The sequence below is a fragment of the Vespula vulgaris genome, chromosome 10 (assembly GCF_905475345.1).
Source record: "Vespula vulgaris chromosome 10, iyVesVulg1.1, whole genome shotgun sequence".
Taxonomy (NCBI): domain Eukaryota; kingdom Metazoa; phylum Arthropoda; class Insecta; order Hymenoptera; family Vespidae; genus Vespula; species Vespula vulgaris.
The window spans coordinates 4457947-4484158 of record NC_066595.1 but is presented as its reverse complement, the minus strand read 5'-3'; the positions used below and the strand labels follow the sequence as shown (position 1 = coordinate 4484158).

Below are 26212 nucleotides of genomic sequence, written 5' to 3'. Positions count from 1 at the left end.
GGATGTTTTTTCTTTTCTTTTTTTTTTCTTTCTTTCTCTCTTTTTTTCTTTTTTTCTTTTACGCTCGTCTACTCGGTGAATAGTTTTATTCATAAAGCGAAAAAGGATTATGATTTTATTTCTATTCGATACGATTTGATTTATTAGATCATAATATTTTCTTCCTCTTTATCCTCTCTTTCTTTCTTTCTTTTTTTTTTCGCTATCTTTAATTAGTTATAATATTATAAAGTAATTCGAACGATCGAGAAATAATTTTTAAGGATTTAAAAGGCACTGCTCTATGAGATCTTTATTTTAATATGTTAATTCAATTCAACCTTCTCTCGGACGGGCTTATTGGTCCAGAACAAAAGGTCAATGTCACTAGTATTTCTTAATCAAAACTTCAACGTTTTGATAAAGCATATTGCGAAATATTCTTCGGCCTACTTTCCGTACCTACATTACTATGATTCTTCTTCTAATATTCCAATGTAGAACGATCGCAATTATAAAACTGTAAAATTATCGTATAAAATATTTTTATCACGATAACACGTTGACGCCGGCTTATTATATTTCACGAAGGAACAACGAACCGTCTCTGTTTAATTGTTTATTTATCGGACTGACGTTTGTTTTTCGCGTTAAACAAGATTCATTCGTATATAGGAAATTATGAAAAAAATATTCTTAAGATGACCATGGCCCAAGATAAGAAAGTCTCGTTTCTAAACGTCTATTTGACCTATATTTCAACTTAAATAAGTAGAAAATGGAGAAGCAATGTACGCCTTTTTATTTATTGCATAGCATTTATCTTTTCATTAATCAGTTTAGATTAATGTCTTAGACAGTGTCAGTATGCTTTATTTTTTGGTTTTCTTTTCTTTCTTTCTTTCTTTCTTTCTTTCTTTCTTTCTTTTCCTTTTTCTTTTTCTTTTTCTTTTCTTATCATGCGAATACGTACGCGTGCCCATTTATAATTCATATTGGGCCGCGTTCAAGTGCTGAGAGAAAGACAGACAAACAGAAAGAGAGAGAGAGAGAGAGAGAGAGAGAGAGAGATAGAGAGAGAAATAGAGAGAGAGACAGAGAGAGAGAGAGAAATGTTCATACATGCATGCCGACGTTGACAAGAAGATGGTAGAAGAAGGGTTGAGAGCATCGTCTTCGTTCGAAGGAAGGGGAAAATTAAAGAGAAGGAGAGAGAGAATGAGAGAGAGAGAGAGAGAGAGAGAGAGAGAGAGAGAGAGAGAGAGAGAGAGAGAGAGAGAAAATGAGAGGGAAAGGGAAAGAAGCGTACGTGCGAGCGTGATAAAGACAGCAAGAGTGAGTGTAAAAGCGAGAGAGTGAGAGAGAGAGAGAGAGAGAGAGAGAGAGAGAGAGAGAGAGGGAAAGATGCTGGAGAGACTTCTCTCCGGATGAGCCCTCTCTCGGAGTATCTCGTCTACGGCGATTTGCTGCTCCAGTCTCGCGCCGAGTCCCGTCGGCGCATCTCTTTTCGTCCTTCTGTCTCTTCGATCTATTTATCTGTCTCTTTCTCTCTCTCTCTCGCACGCGCGATCGAGAGAAGAAACGCGCGCGTTTTTCGTCACGTTTGAGAAAAAGATCTTTTCTCATTTCGTATAATCATCGATCGATAACCGATCAAATCGATTTTTAGTCTTATGTTAAAAGTTTTCTTTTCTTTTCTTTTTCTCCCACTTTTTTTCCTCCCTCCACCCTCGACTACACACATATACACACACACATACGCACATTTTCTTAACATTTTTTTTCTTTTCTTTCATTCTCGTTCACTTTGTTTCTTCTTCTTCTTCTTCTTCTTCTTCTTCTTCTTCTTCTTCTTCTTTTCCCTCCTTCCCTTTTTTTTCGTTTTTAAATATAAAGGTATAAAAGATATTAATATTATAAAGGTTTAGGCACGGGAAAGTCGGGAAATATGAAATTGATTTTATAGTGGACGAGTTTGTTGTCGAACAAGACGGAAGATATTTTTTTTATTTGTGACCCTGTGAAATTAATTACTACGGTGCTACGATCAAGGTATCGATGATAATAAAAAAAAAGAAGAGATATATGGTATCCTTTAGAAAAAAAGGGATATTAAATATAGTTGGAACATTTGTTTCTTTTCTCCTTCTTTTTTCTATTCTTTTCGTTCTTTTTTTTTCGAAACGCGACGCTCACGATGCTCGTTGTCTCATATCGCTCGCTCCTAGCGGAAGTTATCGATCATTTTTTCCTTCTTTCTCTCTTTTTCTTCTTCTTTTCTCTTTCTCTTATTATTCTACGATTAATAATCTCCCAACACCTACTCGCTTATCTTCTTACTCATTTTTCACGAAAGAACTCGTAGAACTGAACGGAAGAAATTTGTCTCGAATCGATCTCTTTTCTTTTTTATTTTTTATCTTTCTTTCTTCCTCCCTCTCTCTCTCTCTCTCTCTCTCTCTCTCTCTCTCTCCTTCATTTTTTATATATACATATATATATGTATATATACATATACGTATATTCATGTACAAGTTTTATGGTACTTTAATGACAGTGTTCGACCAGTCCCGCTTTTACGTTATGATAACGAGAGAAAGCCACGTTCGTGAATTTGCGAAGAACATCGTCGTGCCATTTTAATTTTGTTTTAATTTAGTGTTTCGAACTTTATCTTGTTTCTCTCTCTCTCTCTCTCTTTCTCTCTCTATTTCTCTTTTTCATTTTCTTTAGAAATATATTAGAACACGAAAAGAGAGAGAAAAGGAGAAAAAACGATATATCGAATTAATTTCGCAAAACTTCTTCTGTTTTTCTTCTCTGACAAAAGGATGGCAACGAGCTTCGCGTGTTGGATATTAATATCAGAAGATAATTCCGCCTATCTCATCGTACTAATTTGGTGCTTCCGGAACGTCCTCGTCTCTTATCTCTTTCTTTTTCTCTTTCTCCCTCTTCTCTCTCTCTCTCTCTTTCTTTCTCAGTCTTTCACAGATTCGAAGCAGCGACGGAATTCGCATCGTGACGATAAAGTTAAAACAACGAGTGTGTCCTTTGAATTGAATTTCCAGTAGAGTGATTCAGCTGTACACCTGTTCGCGTTTGATATCCTTTGGGGAAAAGAAAAAAACAAGAAAAGGCATAACGATGATGGGACCGTTCTTCGTGATTAAGTGCCAGAGAAAAGGACGATGATAATCATTTTAATAATAGATGTCTGCCTGTCGAAGGACTATCAACGACGACGTTTGATCTTTGAAAAGGACATCGAACATGCGTGTTAATAAACGTATTCTCGTCTACGATCTATCGAAAGCCTAACGATACGAAACTTTTATTCGAGAGAATTGAAAGAGTGTAAGAAAGTGAAGGAAGGAAGAGAAAAACAAAAAACTAGGAAGAATAAAAAATAAAAAAGGAAAGAAACAAAAAGAAGAAAAAAGATAGGAAGGAAGGAAGGAAGGAAGGAAGGAAGGAAGGAAGGAGAAGAGAGGAATCGTCGATAGGAGAGGAGGAATTTGCGAACAATGTTACTTCGACGTGAAAGGAAACGTCAAAGGAATGGACCCTCGTGGTTGTTGATCGTAGCTTTGGTCCTTCTTACGAGTCGAGTCATCGAAGAATGCAATGCGACGGGACAACGTTATAACACGCCTAGTCCTACGCAGGAGTTGGATAATACATTGCAAAGCGTACCACCGACTGGGTGAGTATCATATTTTCTTCTTATTCATCTTCTTATTCTTCTTTCGAGTCCGCCCTTTACCTTTAGGAACATTAAATTATTCCAATCGTTCGAATTAATGAATTATGATTTGTCATAATCGTTATAGTCGAAAAACCTAGCCTATTATCGATCTTATATTATACGAGAGAATCTTTTTTCATCGTCGACGATTTAAGGCTCGCTTTTAAGATTAAATACGAAAAAAGAAAAAAGAAAATTAATGATATACGTATATATAGACTTAAGATGAAGTGTTTTTTTTTTTTTGCTATCTATAATAAGAACGTCGAGGGCCTAGGCCTCGTTTAATGTTTTAAGATAAGTTGTGATTCATCATACTTTAAAACCACGAGGATTCTTAATGACTATTACGCGAGGTTCTTAATTACTAAAGCAGATCGTGTCGAGACACTCTCGTAGCCTTTGTGTTTTTTGGCTAATGTAGAGTCCCCGGAGGGTAATGAAAATCGCTTTGATGAAAAAGTTGAATGACGTAACACGTCGTCGTGACTCTTAATTTGTTTTACATTGGATGTTTACCACGTGTCGTTTGCATCTATTATAATATATCACTGATTTTTTTTTCTTTTTTTTAAACGTCTTTACAATGTAAGCCTTTCGAAATGATAATTATGTTGAATGAGTCGTTTTAAAGATATCTTTGTTATTATAATTTGTATTTAATTAAGCTAATTTTCGGTCGTCGAATTTAAATTGAGTGTTAAACGTTTCTTCAATTTTTCTTTTATATATATGTATATATATATATATATTTTTTTTTTTTCCTTGTAAAAAAGCAATCTCTGAATTGCTCTTTATCTTTATCTTAAAATCCTTTGAAGAATTCGGAAGCAGATTTGCTATTCGCTGTTTCTTTACCGTGTCTTTCTTGACTTAGCGAATTGCGCGTTCCAAACCCTGATAACTTCTAATTGGGTTATCGCGGTGTTACGTTACAGCGCTTCGTTGAATTCTACTTGCTCGACAATCCACTTTTTTGCACCAAAAGTGAAGCGGGAGGCCGATAAAGCGGTGCACTCGCGTCTCCATTGTCCTCCCACGCATTCCTCACTTTACCAAAGAGAACAACGAGATCTTAAACGCGATCGGTAATTCGAGACCAACGTAAAATGGATTTAGCGAGAAGGATTGGGAGGGAGGGGTCGAGTGTGGGGGGTGCGACGGTGGATCGTGACGTAAAACGCGTAAAAACGGAAACAATTGTCCGTATAAATGGAAAAAGACGTCTAAAGGAATTTAGAAAATCGTTGGATCTAGAACGACCTTAAGAGGAACGTTAATAAATAGAAGAGAAAAGAGGACAAAATTCTGGTATAACTGATATCGTAAAATCTTTGATCTCGATTAACGTTGCACCGTAGAAATGAGATTATTTATTCGAAACATGACGATAAAAGAAAATTTATAAAAACAATGATTAAAATGACAGATAATTAATAATATAGATGAAAAATTACGTTTGTTCTTTTTATTATATATTCTTTAATAGTATACTATTACATATCCTATATATCAGTTTATTCTTATAGTTGTATTAGTGTAAAATCGATTGATACTCTATTATTGATTCACTATCTCGCAGAAATGAAGTACGACGGTGTTTTTCTTTCTCTCTTTATTTTGCCGCACAAAAGCCACCAACTCTCCGAGGCGTTAGCCACTCTCAGGGAAAAGTATTCAACATTAACTGAAGATATCGTATAACTGAGACCAGAAGAACTAGTTTGTTACGGTAAAAGATTCTTGGCAGCTCATTGCACGCGGTAGCGCCGCGATCTACGTAGATCTTTCTCCTCGACGACATCCTCCTCTTCCTCGACGACAACGACAACGACAACGATTCATACCTTCTCGCTAATATAAAGACAGAAAGTCGTCGATCCCACTGATTTCACTTCGGCAGGAGATACATCGCTTTGTGAAAGATCGCCAATAAAAATATAAATCGTGTCTTTCTTTTTCCTGTCTTTTTCTTTTTTCTTTTTTTTTTCCTTTGACTTTTTTTCTAACATCTATCATAATAAGACGAAAAAAGACGAGTATTATAAAACGTTTTGGATATTTTATTTATTAATGAGATTAGAATCTCGTACGATTAAATTAACATGTTTCAATATACTGTATTAGATAATGAAAGCGTGTCTTATGTAGGAATAATTTTCATTTTCGATCCCCGTTGCAAGCTGATCGATATCAAGGAAGCCGTTTATATCTTTTTATTTTAAGAAGAAACTAGAAATAAAAATGTCCGATGATTTCTACAAGAAGGCACGAGTTTATCTATTACTAGCTGACTGTGGTATGCATTTACAATGATCCGATCTTTCCCAACACATTTTTCACTTCGTTCTTATTTATCTCTTCGTATGTCGTGCCATGTGAATCGAAGGCGACACGTGTTAATTATCCCGTTGATCGCGATCTTTCGCTGTGTAAAACATCTTAATTGATAGTAGTAACGCGATACGCTTAAACGGATAAAGTATTACTAATGAGCTCGACTAAACTAAGAGATAATTGAACTAATCGTTAGACATCGTAAAGAGCGTTAAATGTAACGCACATCGATTCGAACTCATCATATTTCAACACAAAATTACTATTTCATTCGTTATAAAATCGATATTCCAATAATTATTTTATTTGATTTTAATTATTTTATTAAATATCCTTTGAATAATTTCAAATAAGAGAAAATCGAGAAGTGGATCTTTTACGAATTAGAAATTAACGATGTATATTCGTTCACAAAAATGTAGATAATTAGTTCGTTCTAATCCTTTTATCTTTACTTATGTTAATTTAACGACTCACTCTCCCTCTCTCTCTCTCTCTCTTTCTCTCTCGCTTGGTTACTTCGATACTACTTCTCGTAGATATATAACAAATGATTAGCCACACATGTCTTTAACTCGAGCGAAAATAATGTGAAACGAACGGAATAAAAAAAAAAAAAAATAGAAAAAATGCACTTCGTTCCAGGGGATTAGAAACATCATTAAAATAAAAATAGACTTTAATCTGGCTTGAATAAAACGTTATCGCAGCGAGTATCTAACCGCAAATTCCTAGAAATATGAGTCTTTCGATCGAAACGAAATGATCTTCTTGAATATATATATATATATATATATATATATATATATATATATATATATATACACATACATATAAAAGAGAAAAGAAAAGTTAAAAGTTACTTGTTATCTTAAGCTAAGGATCGTATCGGTGTGAAATGTAAATGCCGTGAAACACTTCACCTCTCCCCCCTGACCTGCCTCCCTTCAACACTTTGCTCTTTCACTTCCTCTCGCATGGTATTACGTAAAACCGTAGTTTAAACCAATCTAAGTGGCAGACTAACCATGAATAATTATGTAAGTGGCAGTCCTATTAAGCGTAAAATAGACCCTATCCTATTTTGGAACGTCCTACGATGGTTACTCATAGAATAATGAATGAATAGGTCTAAAAAGTTCATAGGACTAATTCGATTGATCGATCCTCAACATATCCTCCTTTCGATAAATTGCAATTTATTTAATTATTATTATTTTGAGTTATATATTGTTTATTTCAAAATTGTACAAGATGTTGCATTTTGTTTTATCATAGAAGCTGTATTCTTAAACAAAAAACAGCTTTGGTAACGCCATTTCTCAACCTTAATCGCAATGCACTCGCCTTTTGATCGCTTTAATTCTAATCGCTCGTAATGCACTAACTCGGCTCAACGCAGTGAACGCTTAAACGCTATTACACGCACTTTTCAATTGAACCTTTGAACCAGCCTCACCCACGCGTTATAAATAAATGTTTCTTAGATTAAAGCAATGATCGTTAATTAAGAAGGTAAACGAGATATTCTTGTAGGAAGTTCTCGATAACATCGAAAAGTTAAGAAATTTTCAAGAAAAATAAGACGTCAACACATCTCCGTGTTATTTCGTATAATATGAACATTGATTTTAGCCTTGGGCCCGTTAAACCAAGGGTATTATTACGGTCGAGTGTTAAAATTATGTCCTGGCTAGCGGTTTACGTTCTGCTACGTGTCGATCAATGGATTCGAACCAGAATATAAATTTAATAATGAACCGATTCCCCGTACATCGTTGAATCTGCATACAGATTACATCAAAAGTTTCGATCCTCTTTTTGATTTCATTCACGATGGAAATGTGATCGAAATAAAAAGTTAAGAAAGAACTTAAGAGAACTCAATGATTTCCTAACGATTTCTAGTCGATTATGTAAATATAATGTACGATTAAAATGATCGTATAGAAAAAAGGATCTTCTTTGATGATTGTTTATGGTAATGGAAATCGAAGAAAAAAAAAAGGAAAAAAAAAACGAAAAAAAAAAAGAGAAAAACTTTTCGCGGTTCGTTGAAAAGCACGGAACGGCGGGAAAATCGGCGGCGCCAAGGCGCATAAGTGGAACTACTTAGAGGCGGTCTATAGCAGCTGACGTTAATTACGAGCCGCATGATGTGAATGCCCGCCTTGTTCCGAGGTGGTACTCCGCTCTCTTCTCATTCTTTCACCCTTCTTCTTCTTGTTCTTGTTGTTGTTCTTCTTCTTCTTCTTCTTTTCCCTTTTCATTTCTTACGAAAAAGAACAAAAAAAAAAAGAATCTTATTTCCGCCTTTTCGTAGATGAGTCCCGTATGAGTCTTCTTAGGATGTTAAGACATTCAATTTATATTAAATCGTTATTGAATTTTTTTACGTCAAGTCCAATCTATCGATTTTTATATCGAACGATTGAAACGATTTAGATTTTAATTTGATATCATTTATAGGCCTAACGTGTGCAGATCGAGGTTCAAGAATTATTGTTGTCCAGGATGGTCGAAGAAACCGGAAACGGGACTCTGCGTTATTCGTAAGTACGATCGAGAAAGTTCTCGATTATTTAATAATGTCTAAGTATATGGATATATCTATACGATATAGAGAAATATAGAATACAGGGAGTAGGCTCGCTTTACGTTACGTTAAACGATAGGATATCTAATTAGAAGAAATTTATAATTTCGATCTTTATTATACTCTTATTCTCTCGTGTTTGTATAAGCTCTTTGCTAGATTTAAAGAACGTATGTACGTGGAACTATTATTAAGATCGCATAACCGGTCATCTATCATTACTACTGCTTCGAGTTTGCTTCTACAAGATGATAATTGCGCAATTACGTAACGGATAAATGAGTATCTATGCTACATAACCGATCGTTTCTTCGAACGAAACTGGTTTAATGGCCTGTTACACGAGGCTTCCTGTTGATCGCATTGTCTCCTCTACGGCTATAATTCGATTGGCCTTATACGATGTGTATGAATATGAAACGTGAATTAGAAGCTTAAGATCACATCGCAAGTGGAAATCAAAGATCACGTTTTACATCGATAACGATGATCTTTATTTTTAGCTGTATGCACAAGGAGATGTGGTACGGGAAGATGCATAAGGCCAAACATATGTCTCTGCGAGGGTGGTACTGTGGCATCCACTTGTGGTTCGATTTCAACAAAACGTAAGACTTTTCAAATCGAAAAATTTTCAGAAAGATTCAGTATTAATCAAAAATTTGATATTATATCGACAGTATCGACTCACGAAAGTAGCAGTAACGTTGATCGAGGAGAGTCAGGTAGATGTAGAGTACACTGTATCAATGGTAATTGCGTCGATGGGAGATGTCAATGTCGAAGCGGATATCAAGGAGAGTTTTGTAACGAGCGTTAGTATCGACATATTTCATCTTCTTTTTTTTTCTTTTTCTCTTTGAAACATTTTATTAATCGTTTCGTTCGATCAAGAGTAATTATCGATTGCGTTAATGAATGTATTTTTTTCCTTTCAGCCATATGTCGAGAACCTTGTTTGAATCAAGGTAGATGTATCGGTCCGGATCGTTGCGCTTGCATCTATGGATACACCGGAAGACGTTGCGAAACAGATTACAGAACTGGTCCTTGTTATACGAAAGTAAAGAATGGTCAATGCTTGGCGAATTTACAGGGTGTCGTTTGTACGAGACAGTTGTGTTGCGCCACCGTTGGTAAAGGCTGGGGTCATCCTTGCGAGAGATGTCCCATGAGACTCGATTGCGAATTGGGTTATTTAAAGACCAGTCAAGGTCAATGCGTAGGTACGACGAGATACATCATTTTTCGATTGTATCATTAGAAATAATATTTTCCAAACAATATGATACTTTGTGATGCATGTCTAATCTCGGTTAAGGAAAGAGAGAGAGAGAGAGAGAGAGAGAGAGAGAGATTCGAGTTGGTGTCGAATAAAATACGATTAGCAAATAAAGTTGCACGAAGCAATATAAATGAGTCTAGGATAATTATATATGATACGTAATCATATATCTGCAGTCGTACGATCTTTCAGACTTACGTCATACATCAATTAATATCGAAGCCTGAGATATATATAATGCTAATTACTTACATAGATATCAACGAATGCGAGGCAATTCCGGGGTTATGCGAAGGTGGAAAGTGCGTTAATACTCAAGGATCGTTTACTTGCGATTGTCCCGAAGGACAAGCTAGAGATCCCGAGACGAACGAGTGCAAAGATCGAGACGAGTGTCAAGAGGAAGGAATATGTGCTGACGGCCGATGTGTGAACACCAATGGTGGCTATTATTGTCTTTGTAATCCTGGATTCATACAGAGTCAAGATCGCAGATTTTGTATTGGTAATTGGCTCGAGTCTGTTTCTATGATATCAGCAACGTTTAACAGTTATCGACATTTTATTCTTTAATGCTTATCGTAGACGGAAGACAAGGACTTTGCTATACCGCAGTGAATAGAAATGGTCAATGCAAGAATAGATTAACTATGAGACTGAGTAAAAAGGATTGTTGCTGTGGCAAGAATATGGGTAAAGGATGGGGAGACGAATGCTTCATTTGTCCTAATACTGGAAGTGGTATGTATTGAAACTGATCTATCATAGTTTTTCTAAAAATTACCTGATAATAATATTGTAAATAACGTATCCGTATTATCGGGAAATAAAAAAAGAAAAAAGCAAGAGAGAAGATAAAATATATATTACTATGACGATAGACCGTAATTACACGTCCCTGTTATTACTCAATTGTAGAAGATTACAACAGGCTTTGCGCGCAACAACCGCAACAATTCACGGTGATAAACGAGTGTGCCTTAAGACCTGAAATATGTGGCAATGGCAAATGCGTCGATACGAAGGAAGGTTACGAATGCGAGTGTTATCCTGGATTTACGAAGAGGAATGGTCGTTGCGAGGACATTGACGAGTGTCAATTAGGATACTGTCAAGGTGGTACTTGTCGAAATTATGAAGGAAGTTTTATTTGTCAATGTCCACCGGGATTCACTGTCTCAGGAGAAGGAAAATATTGCACGGGTTAGTATTTCTGTTGAAGAAATGAGAGGATCGATGAAAGATTTAAAACAGCATCATTTGATTTATATCGATTGATTACATAGATCACGATGAATGTCAAGATACTGGAATGTGCAATAATGGCCATTGCATCAATATGAATGGTTCCTTCAGATGCAAATGCAACGACGGCTACACGTTATCGCCAACCAAAAATACGTGTATAGGTATAGAAGATATTTTTTTTTACTTTTCTTTCTTTCCCAATTTTTTTTTATTTTTTTTTTATGTGAATAAATAGTGAATACGTTTTTTAACAGATATCAACGAGTGTACCGAGAATCCACGGATATGTTTGAATGGTCGTTGCGAGAATACGCCAGGATCTTATCACTGCATCTGTCAGTCAGGATTTACACCTTCGAGAGATAATACTTTTTGCGTGGATATGGACGAGTGTTCTACCAGTGGAATGTGCGAAAATGGAAAGTGCGTCAATATGGAAGGTTCTTTCAAATGCGTTTGTGATTCTGGCTTTCGTATTGGACCCGATCAAAGTCATTGCATAGGTATTGAGGGTCTATATTCATTTTATTTAGTGATAATATCGAATATGTTGATTATTAATCAACTTTGTTTTATGATTAAACAGACATCGACGAATGTTTAAGTGCACCCTGCCAAAATGGACGATGCATCAATACTCTTGGAAGTTTTCGATGCGAGTGTCATCCAGGATTTAATTTGGGACCCGATGGTAGATCCTGTTTAGGTAATTGATTTATATTAATCAGAATATATTATTCGTTTATATTAAAATATTTTGTATATATATATATAGAGAGAGAGGTAATTAACAAATAAAGTAATAAAATAAAAATTACATTCTATATCTTAGATACAAGAAGAGACCTTTGTTACTCGCAATATAGAGATGGTCAATGTTCTAATCCAACTTCAACAGCAGTGACTAAATCGAGTTGTTGTTGTTGTACTATAATACTTGGACAACCTATGGGTTGGGGTAGCACATGTCAACCTTGCCCTTTACCTGGTACCTCAGAGTTTGATTCTCTTTGTCCTCATGGTGCTGGAATGACATACAACGGCGATGGTAATTATCATGAACAAATCTCACAGATCGACAAATCATATTTACGATTTTCTATGTGCAACAGACATAAACGAATGTGCCCAAAATCCAAACATTTGTATAAATGGCGGCTGTGAAAATCTGATGGGTACTTATCGTTGTATTTGCGACAATGGCTATGAAGTTGATGCGACAGGGAAAATTTGTAGCGATATAAATGAATGCGAGCTGGAGGAATCCTTATGTAGTGGTGGTCAATGTAGGAATACACCTGGTGGCTATCAGGTAAATAAAAATTTATGTTTAAAAAGACAATAACGAATCGATGATTAGGCTTAAGTTTATTAAATTTTTATTAGTGCATTTGTCCGACTGGTACAAGACTGAAAACTGAGAATCAAATGTGCGAGGACATCGACGAGTGCGAAGAATTAGGGCCAGACGTTTGTTTCAATGGAATTTGTGTGAACGTTCCTGAATCGTACGAATGCGAATGTTCTCCAGGCTATATACTTGACAATACTGGACATATTTGCATGGGTTAGTGATATAACTCGATCATTTCATATCTTTTCATTTAATATGACTTTGATATGTCGTATTACGTTAGACAATAGAAAAGGATCCTGCTGGACCAAAATGGTAGATGGTCGATGCGAGAACAATTTACCTAGAGTTGCTCTAAGATCGGAATGTTGTTGCTCCGTTGGAGTTGCTTGGGGAAGTCCTTGCGAAGTTTGCGACCATTCTCTTTGCGAATGTTCCAAAGGATACGCCAAAGTGGATGGTAAATCTTGTGTCGATGTTAACGAGTGCGAACTTAATGCTGGTATATGCAGAGGAGGTGGTACGTGTGTTAACACCGATGGATCTTATCGTTGCGAATGCCCTCCTGGTTTGACTCTGGATCCGACTCGTTAGTATTGTTCTTCAGATTTTAAAATGATAAAACTATTTCTTCATTTGTCGATATTCGATTTAGACACAACTTGCGTCGATACCAGAGAAGAAACTTGCTACTTGGAATACCGTCATGGTCAATGTTCAACGGCAATCGAAGGACACTTCTCCAAGAGTCTTTGTTGTTGTTCCGTTGGTCGTGCTTGGGGTAGCGAAAAGTGTGAAGCCTGTCCAAAGACAGGAACTCACGCTCATTCGGAATTATGTCCTAGAGGGATTGGATTTACCGAACGTCAGGATATTAACGAATGCGTCGAATTTCCTGGCATGTGTGTTAACGGTAGATGTAAGAATACCGTCGGTAGTTACAGTTGCAGGTGCAATCAAGGATTTGCTTTGGACGAACATGGCATCAAATGTAACGGTGAGTATATTAAAAGTTATCTGTTATCAATGAGAGGATATATTAAATAATCGTGAGAAAATATTCGTAGATATCGATGAGTGTGAGATTATGCACGGTGTATGCGGTAATGGTACATGTCGAAACACACCTGGCAATTTCCAATGCGATTGTAACTCTGGTTATCGTAGTAGTGACATTATGAAAATTTGTATGGGTAAGAAAATTTAACGATTTAATGATCTTCAATAAAAAAGAAAAAAGAGAAAAAGACTACCGTCGTATATATCCTCGATTTTAGACATAAACGAATGCGAGGAGACTCAAGGTTTGTGCAGAGGTGGTACCTGTGTGAATACCGAAGGTGGATTCAAATGTCAGTGTCCACCAGGACACGAGTTGAGTCCTGACAAGGATTCTTGCAAGGATATCGATGAGTGTTCTAGAACAAGTGGTATATGTTCCAATGGAATCTGCGAGAACATGATGGGCACTTATCAATGCATATGCGACGACGGTTATCAACAAACAGGACACAAATCTCATTGCGAGGATATAAATGAATGTCTCGTGAACAATGGTGGCTGCGAAGATATTTGTATAAACACACCTGGCAGTTTCTCCTGTTCGTGCGGGTAAATAAACTTGTTGCATTATCAATTGGTCGATAGGCTTAAAGAAAATAATTCGTACCAGGTTGACTTATATGTTTCCAAACAAATGTTGAACACAGTACGGGCTACGCGCTGAACTTGGACAGTCGTTCTTGTTCCGACGTGGACGAGTGTAAAGAAAATCCTCGAATCTGTAACGGTGGGAAGTGCTCGAATATACCGGGTGGGTACATATGTACGTGCACGGATGGATTATTACCAGGAAGGGATGGCGCGTCTTGTGTCGGTAAGTTTCATTTGAAATCATCTTTTGCAACATTTAGAGAGTACTTCGTTTATTGAAAAATGTTCATTTAGACATCGACGAATGCGTAACGCAACCACAAATCTGCGGTTATGGAGAATGTCACAATACGATTGGATCTTTCGAGTGTCGTTGCGAGGAAGGTTACTCCGTGAAGCCTGATGCAGGATCAGCGTGTACCGACGACGACGAATGTTTATTAAATGCTTATACCTGTAGCGAGTTTGCCGAATGTCAGAACACTCAGGGTTCTTACGAATGTACTTGTCACGAAGGTTTCACTGGAAATGGTATCGAGTGTAGGGATATTAATGAATGTCTTACCAATAACGGCGGATGTGATTCTAATGCTCAATGCATCAATACCGAGGGTTCCTTCAAGGTAATGTTGACTCGTAAAATGAACTATAAAATGTGATTTAACAAAATTTAATTATCTATTTAAAATTGAATATGGTTGTGCAAAGAAACGAGTTAATAATAAAACGCGACGCAGTGCGTCTGCGATGCTGGTTTCAGGGGCGACGGTTATACTTGTAAGGACATCGATGAGTGTGCAAACGACAATACTCTTTGCGAGAATGGTCATTGTTTGAATTATCCTGGTTCGTTCCGTTGCGAGTGTGAAATGGGCTTTATGCATCCAGACGAGAACAACGAGCAAGCTTGCGTGGACATAAACGAATGCGACATGTTCAGTAATCTCTGTGTGTTCGGTCGATGCGAAAACATTTTTGGTATGTTCCGTTGCGAATGTAACGAGGGTTACAAGCTGGATGGTTCTGGTGGTAATTGTACGGATATCGACGAATGCGAGAGTCCACAGTCTTGTCAATATGGAACGTGTATAAATACTCAAGGAAAATATATCTGTCAGTGTCCGCCTCATTACGAATTGGTCGATGCTGGAAACGCTTGCGTCGGTAAGCTTGCATAATTGATATTCGAATCTCTTAAGAAATAATGCACGAAGATCAATTTATATTCTATATTTCTAACGACTGAACATAATGATGTTTCAGACAGGCGCGACGGTTTCTGTTACGCCGGTTTCGAGCATGGTACCGGCAGACCACAATGTGTTTTCGAGATGTCCACGTTAGTAACAAAGGCAACGTGTTGTTGCAGCATTGGTACCGCTTGGGGTAATCGTTGCGAAGAATGTCCCAAGCCAGGGACGAAAGAATTCGAGGAACTCTGTCCTGGTGGTATGGGCTATAGGCCAAACCGTGTCACTGTCATATTGGAAGACATTAACGAGTGCGAGGAACATGAGAATATATGTCAGAATGGTCATTGCACCAATACCTTTGGCAGTTTTATGTGTTCTTGCAACGAGGGTTTCGTTCTGGACGACATGAAAACAAGCTGCGTCGGTAATGTCGATGGACGATCGTAATATCCTCATATGGAATTGTTCCTTTCTTTAAAAGGATTGATCCTCTTTAAAATGACTTTCAGATATAAACGAGTGCGCGTTACATCCATACATATGTAGCGTGGGTCGTTGCATCAACGACCAGGGCAAGTATCACTGCGAGTGTCCCGAAGGCTATATAACCATGCCAGGAGGAAGTGCGTATTTGTAATAGTTTATTCGCATTCGTGTTTCTTAATATATTTTTAACAAGATTAACTCATGACAGAGGAATGTGTCGACACGAGGAAAGAATCCTGTTATCTTACATACGAATCTGGACAATGCTTCAATCCTATGGCTCAACCACAGACGAAAATGTTATGTTGCTGTTCGATGGGAGCAGCCTGGGGTAGTCCATGCGAAAGATGCCCACCCGAGAGGACACGTAAGAACCGATCGATTATTTTTACAAATCTTTAGTTACTAATTTTAGATGTAATCCATGAACGTATGTATATTTAGGTGAGCATGAAATTTTATGTGGATTGGTACCAGGACAAATCATGAATCCGATAACTAATCACACCGAAGAAATCGACGAGTGTGCTCTTATGCCAACTATGTGTACTCATGGTCGTTGTTTGAACACACCTGGCAGTTTCGAGTGCCAATGCGAACAAGGATACGTTTATGATCAGGATTCGCATCAATGTATCGATGAAAACGAATGCTTGCAAGTAAGATCTATACGATTATGTTTAAAGGAATATTTTTCTTCGATGATATTATTTTTAATTAAATATTATTTCGTATAGATACCAAATCCTTGTAGCGGTAATGCTCAATGCATCAACCAACAAGGATATTTCGAATGTATTTGTCCTGCTGGATACAAATTAGGTATCAGTCGACGAGACTGCATCGACATTGATGAATGCTTCGAACGATCGGGTATATGCAATAACGCTGCTTGCAACAATCTACAGGGTAGCTTCCAATGCGTTTGCCATTCTGGTTTTACTTTGACTCACGATCGAGAAAATTGCGTTGACATCGACGAATGTCAACGAAATCCAAATATTTGTAACAATGGTACTTGCATAAATATTCTTGGTTCTTACAAGTGTCAATGTTACGATGGCTTCAAGTTGAGCCCTAACAACGATTGCGCTGGTACGAAGTACTTCGATATTTTTTATCAAATGAATGCATTATAGATTATTTAAAAAATAAAACAAAAAAATATTTTTTTAGACATCGACGAATGTAGGATAATGCCTTTCCTCTGTCGCAATGGCAGATGTCGTAACACCGTTGGTACTTTCATTTGTGAATGTGCCGATGGTTATATATTGGCTCAAGATAGACAACATTGTCGTGATGTCGATGAATGTCACGAGGTAATATTAAAAAATATTAACAAGAATAATACGTAAGAATTCTCGTTGATGGTAAAATATTCTTTGAACTTTAGATACCTGGCTTGTGTCCATATCCAGGAAAATGTCAGAATTTAATGGGATCGTACATATGTAGTTGTCCACCAGGTTACGAATTGAACAACGAAAGAAGAAGATGCGTTGGTACGTGAGTTGATTATTATTGTTAAATAAAATTAATTATTAATTGTTATTCCATTGGCAGACATAGACGAGTGTATAGAGACGATAGGTATCTGCGAAAACGGTCAATGTATTAACACGGACGGCGGTGTTATCTGTGAATGTCCAGTTGGCTTTCAATTGAGTGACAAACCTAATTCCATGAGATGCATCGACGTTAGAGAGGAACAATGCTACGATAGTTATAGACGTGGCCAATGCTCTTTCCCTCGGAAAGGTGGAATGACGAAGAAACATTGTTGTTGTACCATGGGTAAAGCTTGGGGAAAATATTGCGAGCAATGTCCACCAGAGAATAGTGGTAATTAAAAAAAAAAAAAAAAGAAAACAAAATTTATCTTCATGTATATCAAAGCGATAAAGATTATAAATGATAATGATTTGATATAAATTTGTTAACACAGAGGATTTTAGAAGATTGTGTCCAGAAGGAGTAGGTCGGGATGACACTGGTATTGATCTGAACGAATGTCTTTTCATGCCGGATGCCTGTTCCGGTGGCGAGTGTATAAATACCGATGGATCCTTCCGATGCGAATGTCCATCTGGTTACATTTTGGATGAAACTGGAAGACGTTGCATCGATAATAACGAATGTTTAACAGTTCAGAATATTTGCGGCAACGGTACCTGCACCAACATAGATGGTGGTTTCGAGTGTTCCTGTAACGAAGGTTTCACGCCAGGTGTCAATCAGATTTGTGAGGATGTAAACGAGTGCCTTGAATTAGGTAATCAATGTGCCTTTAGGTGTCACAATGCTCCTGGATCATTCAGATGTATCTGTCCATACGGATATACTTTGGCTCCTGATGGAAGACACTGTATTGGTACGTTTTAATAATCAATAAATTACTAATTAAAAAAAATGTGGATAGTTGATAGGAAGTTTTGATTGATCAGACGTCGACGAGTGTGCCACACCAGCGAACAATTGCAAATACCAATGCAAAAATCTTATCGGCACGTTCATGTGCATTTGTCCACCTGGATATCAACAAATTGGTATGGCCGATGAATGTAAGGACATTAACGAGTGTGCTATTAATTCTGGACTATGTAGACACGGTCGTTGCGTCAATTTAGAAGGAAGTTATCAATGTTACTGTTACGATGGTTTTGAACAAAGTGTCGACGGAAAATCTTGTATTGGTGAGATCACAATTAAATATTGTCTATTTAAATTATTAATTTTGAAATCACGTTCCCGTGTCAATTGCATTTCAATAGTAAAATTACGATAAAAATATAATTATTATCAATGTCTGAGACGTATAACAACTACTCTTGTATAACGATATGTTTATATTGAACGATATTTAATCACGTAATGCGATTGTTAATTTAAGTTACGTTTCATGGTCAGATCGTAGAGTTGGTTATTGTTTCCTGCAAACGATCGGTGGTAGATGTACAGCAAGGACCTCAGAATTACGTACAGTAACTAAAGCGGATTGTTGTTGTACGATGGGTGCTGCATGGGGTCCACATTGCGAGATATGTCCTTCGAGAGACTCGGACGATTACAATGAATTATGTTTGGACAAGGGCTTCTCTTTAGACGGCCAAGGTAAATATTTGAATTAATCTTATTTCTACTTGATAAAAAAAAAAAAAAAGGAAAGAGAGAAAGAAAAAAATATTCGTCCGTTTTATTTATTCTATTATCTTTTGTATACAGATATCGATGAATGTAAGACGATACCGGATTTGTGTAGAAACGGAATATGCATTAACACTATGGGTTCCTATAGATGTATTTGCAACAAGGGATACAAATCTGATAAATCAGGAGCACATTGCATAGGTATATAAAACATTGTTAAATATTGATCTTATATTTAAACAATCATCAGGATTAATATAAAACGTGACCGTAGACGTGAACGAATGCGAATTAACTCCCAAGCCGTGCAAATACAATTGTCAAAACACTGAAGGAAGCTTTATATGTTCCTGTCCTGCCGGTTTCATACTAAATCCTGATGGCATCAGTTGTCGTGACTTGGATGAGTGTGCGACAGGAAACCATCTTTGTCAACAAAATTGTGTAAATACTCAAGGAAGCTATACCTGCGGTTGTCGCGAAGGATACACTCAAGACGGAGATGCTTGTCACGGTTTGTGATTAGACGATTTTTCTGTTTGATTTTATCGATGTTTGGTATATAACAAAAAAAAAAAAAAGAGAGAGAAAGAAAAAGACAGAAAAGAAGAATTTATTTATAGATATTGATGAGTGTGAACAACCTGGGACTTGTCCGAAACCGGGTACGTGCGTCAATACGCTTGGCAGTTTCCGATGTATCTGTCCAAGAGGATTTAAGCTCGATCAGTCTGGAAGATTTTGTACCGATCATAACGAATGTGCCGACGATAGTAACTGCGAACATGGTTGTCAAGTATGTGAAAATTATTATGGTAGAGATGTATCGTCGATGATCGTTCTAAGATGTTTATAAATATTTATAGAACTTTATGGGAAGTTATCGTTGCGGATGTCCGGAAGGATTTGTTCAACATCTCTATTACAGTCAGTGCATAGACGAAAACGAATGTAGCAATTCTCCGTGCGGTGAAAATACTTGTATTAACACTATTGGAAGTTACAAGTGTGGTTGTCCTGACGGTTATCAGTTTGATAATAATTTACAGATTTGCGTTCAAGTATGAAAACGATGGATACATTGTGATTTTCATAAAAAAATGATTTTTGTTTCTTTCGGACGCATTTGACATATCTTTATTTATTCAGGTCAGCGCAGGTTGTTTGGGATCTCCCTGTGCTTTTGGATGCACACCTAACGGAGCTAATGGTTTTATTTGCGGCTGTCCTACCGGTTATCAACGAATAGGACAAGTTTGTTATCAATGATATTATCTATCTGTTGCCATTATACTTCTTTCAGCAAATGGTCAGATTATTTCTTGTTTGATTTAGGGTCATTGTTTGTCTACGATTAATCCGTTATCTCAATCCAATTATGGAGAAGAAATTGGTAATGTACCAACGTATGTAATCAATCCGGATCCTTATCATATTCCACCAGCTGACGATAAGACTATCTCTACGGAAGGATGTTTCTCTTGCAAGGTTGTAACTCTACGAAACATCTTCCTTTTTTATTTTTTTATTTATTCATTTTATATATTTTTTTCTCTATTTATTACGATTAAAAAAAGAAGAAAGATATTGATAAATTCGATTAAATATTACAGATAAATGGTAAAGGAAGACGTAGAAGAGGCGCGCGAATTAGATCGGTTGACGAAGAGTTACAACAAAAACGAGACGAATTAATGAAAAGACGAGTTACTCGAAAAGCAAGAAGACACCATCACGGGGAGGAACACGTTATGAAGATCAGTTTGCGTCAGACGAAGCATAGAATGAGGATTATTAAGTTGCAACCTGCTATAAAGGTAATATATAAAGTTTATGTTGTATAAAAGTGATTACATCGTTTATCATGTCATTGATCTGATATTATAGGACGAAGATATGGAATATACGATCGTTCGAGGTAACAAACATGAAAACTTTGAAATTGCAAAGGATCATGGAATTTGGGCACTCCATTTCCGTAGTCGTTTGAAAAAACCAGGCCAATTCCGTATAGTTATACACGGTCGTCCAAGAAACGGTATAACCGCGGAAAATGAAATTTGGGAGAAACCGTTGACATTTAGAATTCATCTTATAGTCACCGAATGAAATAGATCAAATTATCTACTGGCCGATGAATGCACGAACTATACGAGCATTAGCGTCCTCTTCCCAATGAAACAGTATATTTAAATCGCTCGAGATGAGGACGTTGATCGATTTACTTTTACGATGATTTTAGGATTAGTTTTAAGAATCAACGATATAATTTAATAATTTTATCTCTTTTTACTCGGTGGGCACGAGGGAGAACGGCGGGGAGGGTTAAGGGGGAAGGGGGAGGGAACATACATCGTATCACAGATTTGATCACAATTTCAAACGATAATTGATGCTATTAATTAACACTGCCAATGATTTAACTGATCGTACTCTCAATGTGTTCAAGAAAGAAAGAAAAAAGAAAAAAAGAAAGAAGGAAAAAAATTGGTAATTTCGTGACTTCAACGTTTTCTACGATAGTTATTACCAAAGTTGACACACATCGTCACTGCCAACGAAATCTCTCCATGAGTTCTTATTGACAATAATACTTACTGCCCGTTATAATGCAAAAGTCTAACGATAGTAGTAACAATCGATTAGAGTTGTACAAACATTGAAGTCTTATTCTAATTGTAAGTAAAACAATAATTGTACACAGAAAACAGATTTTAGCTTTATATATATATATATATATATATACATATATATATATATATATATATATATAAATATAATTTATGAAATTGTAGCATTAATGTAACACGAATGTAGGATATAATTTAGAATGATACGTGAAAGATAAAAATGAAGAGACAAGATTTAAGTATGTTAAGCTTCGAATGAATCAGTCTCTCATTTCATTCATTATGTGCCTTTAAAATGATTTAAAGAGAATTATACACACACATACACACACATACATATATATATACATACATATATATATATATACACAAAAAAAGATATATACTTATGGAATAGCAATCATAAAAAAAGAAAAAAAATGTATAATTTTCTACGTATTATCGAATAATTTTATAATAGAATTTAAGACAACTTCGTAAGAGTGCAGAGCGCTATAGTTACGCACATTGACTATGTGAATAGAAAATATCAAGTCAATTTTGTACAGCCAATCAATGTTTCCTCTTCGATGATGATGAATTTCGATGGCAGTAAAAAAAGAAAAAAAAAAAAGAGAAAAAAGGCAAGAAAGAAAAAAGAAGAACAACTATAAATTAATTTTTGGTTAACAAACCAAATTTATAGGTCATATCATGGACGTAAACTTTACCAGGATAAAGAATACAAGAAGGAAAATTATCTATATTAATAGCGTTTGGATAATTTTGTGGGGCTAGAACGAAAGCTCCGTGTCGGCGATAAGGAACACCTTCTTTTCCATAAATCGTCGAATTTATGTAATTCTAAAACGAACGTAAGGTATGATTAACTATCATTCGTTAAATTTGTATCTATTTAAATGAAAAACTTTAAGGATCTTATCATACCCTGTAATCACAAAATTCTGGTATATAATCCTCGCTATCTGGTGGATAAAGAAGTTCAGGATCAGGCAAATCGTTTCCAGTATAAAATTGTAAGCCAGGATGATTGGAATAAATTTCTAAAGTCCTTCCTGATTCAGGATGTATGATCCTTTCATAGGAAAAACAAAAAGAAATAATAATGATGAATCGTATCCGATGCGATCGGTTGTATAATATCGGATAAAAATTTACCTAGCATGAAATCGATAACACCAAGAACTTGGACTACAAATACATAGATTATGGTTGTAACCTCCTCCCGGTACGCGATAAAGTATTTCTTTGGTTAATTGTGTCGGTAAGCGTAAGTCATAGACCGTATTCTCGACAGAATGAATAACACCGGTCGGCAAATAGTCTTTGATATCCATGAACGTCCAACTATCGGCATTTATCGTTACAACGTGTTTTTTTAATTCTTTAGGACCCGCAGCCTAATTAAATCGAAATATTAACAATTATAAGAAGATGCGTTATTATCTTACATGGCATTTATCATCTTACATGGCCGGCCAAATTTAACAAACAATAATTAGTGACGTTAGCTGGTGTTGGCTCGGTAGCAGTAGCACGAATGTTGATATGCAATTGATTATCGTCCGTCCAAGTATATTTCACTTGCGTCAACATATAACCGGGATATCCTTCTCTACCCGCAGGACTTAGATGAGACATTACCTATTTTTTTTTTTTTTTACAATTAGAAAGATTCGAACATACGGAATGATAGAAAATAGCCAATACGTTTTATTTATGACCTACCACTTGTTTGTTCAATATATACGAATTCCAATTAACATTATCAAACCCAACTACTCCGCCATGAATGTGATCCCTTTCACATTTGTCATTGATCGACAAGGAATAGATAGTCTTCTGAATACGCATTTTACCATTAGCAACGCGATTTACTAGCCGGCCAATGATACTTCCTGTATACCTGTTCTCCAAATATCCTGATTACGTTGTCATTGAAAGTAAAAAATATTGTATCGATTTCTAAATCTAATCAGACGCGAAGAAATGATCTTACCGTTCATGTCATCAAATCCTAAAACAACGTCACCTAATACACCTTTTTTATTAGGTACTTTGATAGATTGTATTCCCGCTCCCCAGGATATCAATCGAACCGTTGCTTTTTGTTTATTCGTCAAGGTATATCTGTTGGGTGGAGAAAAATTTATTGGAAAGCGTTGGATTTTTATTTTTATTTTATTTTATTTTTTATTTTTTCTTTTTTCTTTTTTCATTGACAATGTAAAAAATACAAGAGAAGAAAAGAAACAGAAAAAAGAATACCTTCTCACTATCTCATAAGATCTTCCATATGCCTTAATATCTGGTCTCGGTACAAATCCAAAGCCATCTTCTTGGATAATAGTATCTTGGGCAGCCATTTTGCTAGGTTAGGTAGTTTGATAAATTTTTTCAATAGCATATCTTCGAGGAACGAGGTGAAATTAAAATAAATATGATTTAGCATGGGCACAATCAACGTTTGAAGATTTGAATTTCCATGTACTTTGTTGTACGGATAAAACGATTAATTTAAAAAGATTCAAAAGTCATAAGAGAGACGACGATTAACGGACAGAAAATTTCATGCGACTCATTTCACTCGGCAAAAAGGGCGAAATCGAGGGGGCATGAAATCGACTGTCTAGCGACAGAGAAAAATCCCATTTATATTAAAAGCTAGGCTCGTTCTCTTGGAAAGTAATTAAATCGTGTCGCATACGCGCGTAAACGAGTTTCACGCGAGAGCGACTCGATAATATCCGTCGTGCTTTTTACATTTTCGAGGCACTTTAATCACCGACCGCGCAAGAATCGAATCGAATCAAATCAATGGAGAGAGAAAGAGAGAGAGAGAGAGAGAGAGAAAGGGAGGATATATGTGTGTATATATATATATATATATATATATATATATGCTTATGTATATATACATACATGGATATATGAATATGTATATATATAGGGTGTTCCGGGTATATAGTAATTTTACATTAAATAAATAATTCCGAAATAAAGAAATATATTTATAATCTTATCTACTTTTTTCAAAAATTAATTCACCTTTGCTTTTTCGAAAATAGAACATAGCATAAAAATATTTGTCCTACGTTTTGTCTTACGAATCGTCGAATTATTTATGGAGAACACTCTACTTTATATATACATACATATATACGTCTATATAAATACATATATAATTTCAATTATCGAATTCCCGCGACTATCGATGTTTCGATCGTTCCAAAAAAAAAAAAGAAGAAGAAAAAGAAAAGAAAGAAAAGAAAGAAAAAATGTCTTAATCTCTTCTCGGCCGTAATAGTCACGAATCGTAAGTCTCGATTACTTGGAAATATTTCGAGGCTTCGGAAACACTCGGTAGAAATAATCACATTAATGGCATCGCCGGCTAAAAAGACAGTGGATACATTGCGATTCAAGTCTGTCTCGTGGTTCTACAACGTTCGTGAGCACCCTCGATGAATGCCACGAAAGCGTGCTTCCCTTCTTCCCCCGTTCTACATCCCTCAACCCCTTACCCTCTCCACCCACATTCAACATCACACTGTCTCTTTCTGTCTTTCTCTTTCTCTTTCTTCTCTTCAGCTCAACGAAGCATAATGTTCCACCTACGCGATGGCTAAGATATAACAGTAGAGATCTCAACGTTGTCGTACTTACTCGCCTACCAACTCTACTCTCACGTTTTCTTCGCGACAATACATAATACCATTCTGTCGCGGTAACAGCGACAATGAACGCGCACGTTCTCCTAGAAAATAATTATCTTAATGTCGACGAGCCAACAACGACGAATGGAAACGACGACTACGACGACGAGGCCTTCTTGGAGAACTCACGAATTCGTCCTCGCTCGTTTTGAACAATACCACGACGAATGTCACACGCCTTGTGTTCCTTCTTCTGGTCCCTCCCCCTTTTCAACATAGGGAATGCTATGCGACATCCTAACCCCCTCCCTCTCCCTCTCCCATCGTAATTTCTTGACACAGAAAGAAGATGAATGATTATTTGAATATACTTTATCTCGTTGCTATATACGAACAAAAAGAATAGAAAAAGAAAAAAATGGAAGAAAAAAGGGTTTAGTACTTATAATGATCATTTGCGAAATGAATTTTGATCTATCTTAAAATGATAATTATTACTTATGTCTGTAGTAAGAGTTTTTTGTCAATGTCGATTTTAGGATTGAAGAGAAAAAGAAAACACAAGAAAAATAGAGAAATGTTGAAAAGTTTTATTTAAACAATTCATCCGTAGACGGTATACAATCGGTTTACTTTTTAACCCAAGATATCATTGCTGAGTTCCGCTAGATGTCGTGTAAAGTATTCCTTGTCCTAATACTGGGCTCACTCGTCGGTGAGGTTGCGACAGGAAGGATGTCTTATCGACTTTGTTATCTCTATTCTATTATTCGATATCGTTCAACTATGTGATAGATAATTCTTTATTATCAATAAAAATGAAACATTAATATGCAATGATCTATTATATAGTCAACGAGATCTAACTTTTACATGAGTCAGATAAATTACAAAATT

The 26212-nt window shown here is 36.2% G+C and overlaps 2 protein-coding genes across 3 annotated transcripts; one reads left to right on the top strand and one right to left on the bottom strand.

The window, feature by feature from the left end:
• The first annotated feature begins 1446 nt into the window (after positions 1 to 1446).
• LOC127067023 (fibrillin-2-like) lies at positions 1447 to 22782 on the top strand. 2 transcript variants are annotated; one of them, XM_051001461.1, is made up of 42 exons: positions 1447 to 1654; positions 1908 to 2031; positions 2964 to 3685; positions 8534 to 8616; positions 9164 to 9268; positions 9341 to 9475; positions 9599 to 9886; positions 10202 to 10450; positions 10531 to 10686; positions 10864 to 11148; positions 11232 to 11354; positions 11448 to 11696; positions 11780 to 11899; positions 12026 to 12241; positions 12306 to 12505; positions 12580 to 12760; positions 12831 to 13136; positions 13203 to 13544; positions 13615 to 13740; positions 13825 to 14158; positions 14257 to 14423; positions 14495 to 14823; positions 14938 to 15364; positions 15464 to 15817; positions 15903 to 16016; positions 16088 to 16246; positions 16324 to 16538; positions 16617 to 16974; positions 17056 to 17201; positions 17276 to 17384; positions 17446 to 17724; positions 17828 to 18253; positions 18327 to 18575; positions 18790 to 18993; positions 19105 to 19230; positions 19304 to 19543; positions 19653 to 19825; positions 19896 to 20090; positions 20179 to 20283; positions 20365 to 20517; positions 20643 to 20846; positions 20917 to 22782. In XM_051001461.1, exons 3-42 carry the CDS (start codon positions 3507 to 3509, stop codon positions 21136 to 21138), a joined length of 8631 nt encoding a protein of 2876 aa, XP_050857418.1. In that variant the 5' UTR covers positions 1447 to 1654; positions 1908 to 2031; positions 2964 to 3506; the 3' UTR covers positions 21139 to 22782. The 2 variants fall into 2 exon arrangements, with proteins under 2 accessions (XP_050857418.1, XP_050857417.1); XM_051001460.1 differs by having other exon boundaries at positions 1447 to 2031; positions 3051 to 3685.
• LOC127067100 (galactose mutarotase-like) lies at positions 22314 to 24423 on the bottom strand. The gene is made up of 7 exons (XM_051001629.1): positions 23928 to 24423; positions 23659 to 23789; positions 23388 to 23581; positions 23130 to 23303; positions 22818 to 23059; positions 22587 to 22734; positions 22314 to 22502 (listed from the first exon to the last, which is right to left on the bottom strand). The coding sequence occupies exons 1-7, from the start codon at positions 24023 to 24025 to the stop codon at positions 22314 to 22316; spliced, it is 1176 nt and encodes a 391-aa protein (XP_050857586.1). The 5' UTR covers positions 24026 to 24423.
• Positions 24424 to 26212: the final 1789 nt, after the last annotated feature.